The sequence below is a fragment of the Pectinophora gossypiella genome, chromosome 11, assembly GCF_024362695.1.
Source record: "Pectinophora gossypiella chromosome 11, ilPecGoss1.1, whole genome shotgun sequence".
Classification (NCBI taxonomy): Eukaryota; Metazoa; Arthropoda; class Insecta; order Lepidoptera; family Gelechiidae; genus Pectinophora; species Pectinophora gossypiella.
The window spans coordinates 15,369,312-15,374,536 of NC_065414.1; the positions used below are offsets into that span (position 1 = coordinate 15,369,312).

At 63.8% G+C, this 5,225-nt stretch overlaps 1 protein-coding gene across 1 annotated transcript; it reads right to left on the reverse strand.

Moving 5' to 3' along the window:
- Nucleotides 1-452: 452 nt before the first annotated feature.
- LOC126370917 (uncharacterized) lies at nucleotides 453-2,936 on the reverse strand. The gene is made up of 2 exons (XM_050016038.1): nucleotides 702-2,936; nucleotides 453-653 (listed from the first exon to the last, which is right to left on the reverse strand). The coding sequence occupies exons 1-2, from the start codon at nucleotides 2,934-2,936 to the stop codon at nucleotides 453-455; spliced, it is 2,436 nt and encodes an 811-aa protein (XP_049871995.1).
- Nucleotides 2,937-5,225: the final 2,289 nt, after the last annotated feature.

Consider the following 5,225-nt stretch of genomic DNA (forward strand, 5'->3'; position numbering starts at 1 on the left):
TGCCACCCGGTATACCCACTAAAACCCAACGGTGTTCCTACTTTTCCACTGTGGTGCCAGGACCCGGGAATCGCCGAAGCATTCTTCCGCGACCCGGCAGTGGTGGCCTGTAAGGCCTCGCCTCGTCGTGAGTGGCGTGCGCGGAACACGCACGCAACGCCTACTCGAGCCAGTTGGAAGTTGGAACGACAGACTCCCCCGAGTCTGCCGCCCGTGGCTCCCTGGGTCTCCCCCTTATGTGCCCTCCTCCTCTAGTCCAGTGCACACAGGGTGAGACCCGCGTCGGTGTTTGGGCGAAAGATGGCCGACATCCGCCCGCCATCCCCGCCCCGCTCCGCTCGTCTGAGCGGCGTGCGTCGGTGGTGGAAGTGAGTTTCCACACAAGCTGGTCTGGTCTCCCGCCCCGGTCTCCCAGGACGAAACCGAGACCATCACCACACCACACAGAGCCGTCAGTTGGTATGCATGGGCTCAGCACCAACTCGTCCCGCGGCCTGCGGGCGGGAAGGTCGCGAGGAGGCCTGAGGGCCATCGCGAACCTTCCGCTTGTTCCTCGTTTGGGCAGTACATTTTGAACTGCCCAATCGGTGCTCCGCCGGTCTTCTCGCCGCCTCGCACACTGTGCAGTGCGGGGTAGCGGAGCACTGTGAGGACTGGTGGCCGGTTTGGCCGCATCGGAAACACTGGGTGCTCCGGTCCACCTCGGACTCGCACATGGCGTGCGCATGTCCGGTTTCGTGGCATCGGAAGCACCGCAGCGGACGCGGCTCCAGCACCCTCACCTGGACAGAGGTCCAGCCGACAAGGAGGCGACCCTTGGCTACCCTTTTAGCAGCTGCTACAGGGCAGCTCACCATCAAGGAGCCCATGCCACCCGCGCCTACGCGAATGACACCGGTCCTGATGGCGTCTGTCGCACATCCGCCGGCCGTGGCCACTGCCTCCACCACTTCCTGAGCGGTGACGGAGTCATCCAGACCCACAATGCGCATATCTGCGCGTTTGATGGGTCTGGAGACTTTCACAACGTCCCCGCTCATCGACTCCCTGAGCTTTTCAGCCAGGGTGTCGGCCTTCTCGGCGCTCGTGGCGCCCGCGAGCTCCAACACTCTCGCGCCGGTCACCGCCTTGCGGATCCTGAGGTTGGTTATCCCCAGGCTCTGGAGATTCACCTTGGCCTTAGCCGTCCTCAGGACATCCGCATAGGTGGTTCCCCCATCTGCCGCCGCCGGTTGCAGATGCAGCACTACCGCCGCTGTGCGGGGTGTGCGCATCTTGGGCACCTTGGAGCGCTGTTGCGTGGGAGCCGCCTTCTTCTTTCGGCCTTGGCCGACGGTGGTCCAGCCGTCGCCGGCAGACCCAGAAGGTAGGGGTTGGGCCTCGCCTTGGCCGCCGTTCCCTCCCTTCTTCCCTTTCTTCCTCCCCCTGGGACCCCTCTTCTTCTTTTTCTTCGGAGGAGCAGAGGTAGGGCCACTAGCAGCCGCGGCTGGGCCTTGAGAGGCCGCGAGCGGCGTGGCACGTGTGGTGCCGGCTGCGGTGGCAGTCGCCTTTTTGGTTGCAGCTGTAGCGGGGGTCCTCGCTGAGACAGCGGGGGTCCTAGCCGCAGCTGCATAGGACTTCGCGTTTTTGCGGTCCGCCGCTAACGGGGGGGGCAACGTCTTTGGAGGCAGGAGCCTGTCCTCTAGACCTGCCAACTTCGCATCGATCATAAACCCCACCTGGCTTATGATCTGCGCGGCAAGGTCTCCATCGGTATCGGACGTGGCTCTACTGCTCTTGCGCAGCGGCGGGTCCGTCTTCTTCGCCGGTTTGGCGCTTGCAGCCTTTGGGGCCGGCTCCGGGAGCGGGCTCTCGGAGACGAGCGAGGTCTCCATTGGCGATGCAGGCGCTGGCGCTGGCGGTCTCGTACTTTGAGATGCGCCCAGCGAATCCCTCACTTGGCGCATCTCTAGTCGGAGGGACTCGATTTCTCTCCGCTGTTCGTCGAGCGCTTTCTGCAGGCGGCTGTTCTGCGCTTGCAGGTTGCGCGTCTCCTCGCTCTCCGAAGTGGAGCGGAGGACATCTAGGACCTGCACGATGAGCCTCGTGGAGTCCTTCAGGGCGCGTACAAAAGTGCCCTTGAGTCTGCCTGATTTGCTGGCCACGCTCTCTATGACCGCGGCAGCATCTTTCGCCTTCTGGTACAGATCGGCGACCGTCTCTGTACCAGTAGCTGAGGCAGGATCGAGTCCCGCTGCTTCAGTGCCTGTTTCCAGCGGTGTGCCGGAACTTCTGAGGCCAAAGATCTTTCTGGCTGACTCAGCCACCGCCATTTCGGCCTCAAGCATGAGCTCCTCCCGCCTGGCGCGGTTGAGCTCCGCTTTGGCCTTGGCAAGCCCCACGTATTCTCCGGTAGTAGGAGGGCGACCTCTACCTCTCTTGGCCCGCGCCCTCATGACGGGTGAACCGAGCTCCGTTACCGGAGCCCGGTCCCCCTCGTCAGAGGACGGGTCCGAGAGCACAACTGTTTTGCGCTTGCGCCACAGTGTGCCCTCTGGGAGGGAGGTTATGCTCTCCATGGAGCAAACGGTCCGTAGACTACTCGTTTCATCCGAAGATGAAACGAGGCTAGGACCGATCCGCCTTGTACGTCTCTGGGCTTTTGGCCCAGGGACAGCACCATCAGCACTTTGTGCTGGGGTCACGTCAGGTGTGAGGCGCTCCAACACCACCCGCGCTTCGGGAAGCGCAGACGGTGTTGACGCGCGGGTGTCAAGTCCGGTAGTGGCGTTGAACGCCGGGTAGAAGTCTACCCTGTCCAATCCTTGTTCACGGGAGCTCGGTGAGCCCACGAAGCGGTCGCAGTCCCCCCCACATACGATTGGGGACCTTAGACCGGATTCACCAGTTTCCTGGCTACCGGCGTGGGTAATAACTTTTTTGTCCGCTTTATCCATTTTTTGCTGTACCTCAGCAGGCGGTCTCTTTTATTAACCAGGGTGAGCTCCCTGGGGTGCCCTCACGGCCTGGAACGCCAGACCATACAGCCCCTCGCCGGGCACCACAAACTTGAGCTTTCGGTGATTTTTTCAGAGGTTTTCTTCCTCGCGGCCCCCTCCGCTCAGTGCGGAGGCGGCCCCCGTTCCAGACAGCATTGCGTCTGGGCTACGGGTCGGGCCGACGGTGGCCGAAGCCATTGCCCGGCATTGCTGCCGGACCCGCCGCCCCTGCCAACGGTGGGGCCGAAGCCCCTGTCATCTGGCCGGAGCCAGAGACGCCGTCGGATAGTCGCCCTCCTGTGTCCACTCTGCGCACCACCTCGTCCCTGCAGAGGGCCACGAGCGAGAGCGACTCCACCACGCTGTTTTGGTCCGCGCCGGCCGAAGCCGGTACCCCCCCATTACTGGGAGGGCATTCCCCTATCCGCCACCTGGGGACGCGCCCGATGGGAGATCAGCAACTCCACACGGGAACCTAACCTAACCTAACCTAACCTTTTTTTTTTTTTTTTTTTTTTTTTTTTTTTTTTTTTTTTTAACGTTGGGAAATGCGTTACGCATACCACGCCGCCCGGGGGGACGACGTGGTTATGTGGGACTCCCCGGGTGTCGCCACCCGGTATACCCACTAAAACCCAACGGTGTTCCTCCTCGCCGCCATGTGGCGGGGACACGGGAACGCAGCTGCACACAACCGCGTCCCCGCCGGCGGATGCCCTCTTGGGCCCTGCGCCTATGGGGGCGCATCAAGCGCCTCCCCCACCGCCGAGGGCTGCCCGGAACACTTGGGCAGCCCTACAGCACGGGACCCATGTTGTGGACGGCGGTCCCCCGACCACCGTCCACGGGTCCCCGTTAGGGCGGAGCTCTGTCCATTCAAGGAACGGTGTCCATCTGCTCCGCCCCGGCCCTCTTGGCCTTGCGCTTTGGCCGCTTTGGCTTCGGCGCACTCTCCTGCGGGCTTTTGGCTGCCGGCTTGGCAGCAGAAATGCATCCGCTGCCACCGATGGAATGAGCCGCCGGTTTGCCTGCCGTCGCACAGACGGGGCAATGGGGCTCAGCCGTGCAGTCCCTCGCCTGATGGTCGGGTTGACCGCAGCGGAAGCACAGTCGGCTGCGGTCAACCTCGCAGGAGCACTTCACTCCGAGGTGCCCAGGCTCCAGGCAACGGTAGCACCGTGCCGGTCTGGAGTCGAGAAGCCTTACTCTGGCCGACGTCCACCCGACCAGTAGTCGGCCAGAGTCGGACAGCCTCTTGGCGGCCGCGACCGGACAGCTGATCCAGAGGGACCCGTCACCTCTCGGTCCGACGACGATCCGCCCATGCTTCACGTCGTCGACCGCGCAGCCTCCTTCCTTGGCCACAGCGTCGGCCACCTCAATGGCGTCGGCTGAGTCGTCCAGCCCAGTGACGCGGATTTCCGCGCGCTTCACTGGGCGGACGACCTTGACCGCGTCCGGGCTGAGGACCTCCCTCAGCTTCTTGGCGAGAGAGTCCGCCTTCGCCGCCGAGCCTTCCCCTCCGATCTCAAGCAGGCGCGCACCCGTCGCCGCCCTGCGGAACCGCATGTTGCTGATTCCGAGGTCAGCGAGGGAGACGCGCCGCTTGGCGTCGGAGAGGATCGAGGCGTATGTTACGCCTCTCTCCTCGACTCCGGGCACCAAGGTCAGCGATACCGCTGCCGTTCTTGGTGTCCGGAGCTTTGCCCTCTTCTGGGCCGTGGGCCGAGGCTTTGGCGGCTCTTTGGCCGCTTTGGCCGCTTTGGCCGCTTTGGCCGCCTTGTTCTTGGCCTTTCGGCCAACAACAGCGGTCCATGGCTCCGCCGTTGGTGCAGGGGCAGGCTGGCGCCGAGCCTCTGCCGCCTCCTGTGCAGCCAGGCTCTTCTTCTTGCTCTTCCCCTTCTTTCCCGAAGAAGTGGGAGCAGAAGAGGCCTGGCTGTTTACGGGAGCCTCTTGTGTGGCCTTTTTGTCGGGCTTTGCGGGCTTGGCAGGCTGGCCACTACTTCTCGTAGAAGCGACCGGGGCCCCTGCTGGCGCAGACTGAGCAGGGTCTGCCCTGGCGCTTCTGGTGTCCGCCGCGAGCGGCGGTCTCCTTCGTGGCTCTGGGAGGAGACGGTCTTCAATCCCGGCCAACCGCGCGTTCAGCATGTTGCCGAACATCTCGGCGTTGGCACGGGCTGTCTCCTCCAGGAGCTGCCGGAGGCTAGGCTCCGAGCTCACAGGCTGGGATGGTCGCTGCCGCAACTC

Coding starts and splice junctions, on each gene's coding strand:
- LOC126370917 (XM_050016038.1), bottom strand. CDS start 2,936: ATGGATAAAGCGGACAAAAAAGTTATTACCCACGCCGGTAGCCAGGAA. Junction 654..701: donor ACGCCATGTGCGAGTCCGAG/GTGGACCGGAGC, acceptor ACCGGCCACCAG/TCCTCACAGTGCTCCGCTAC.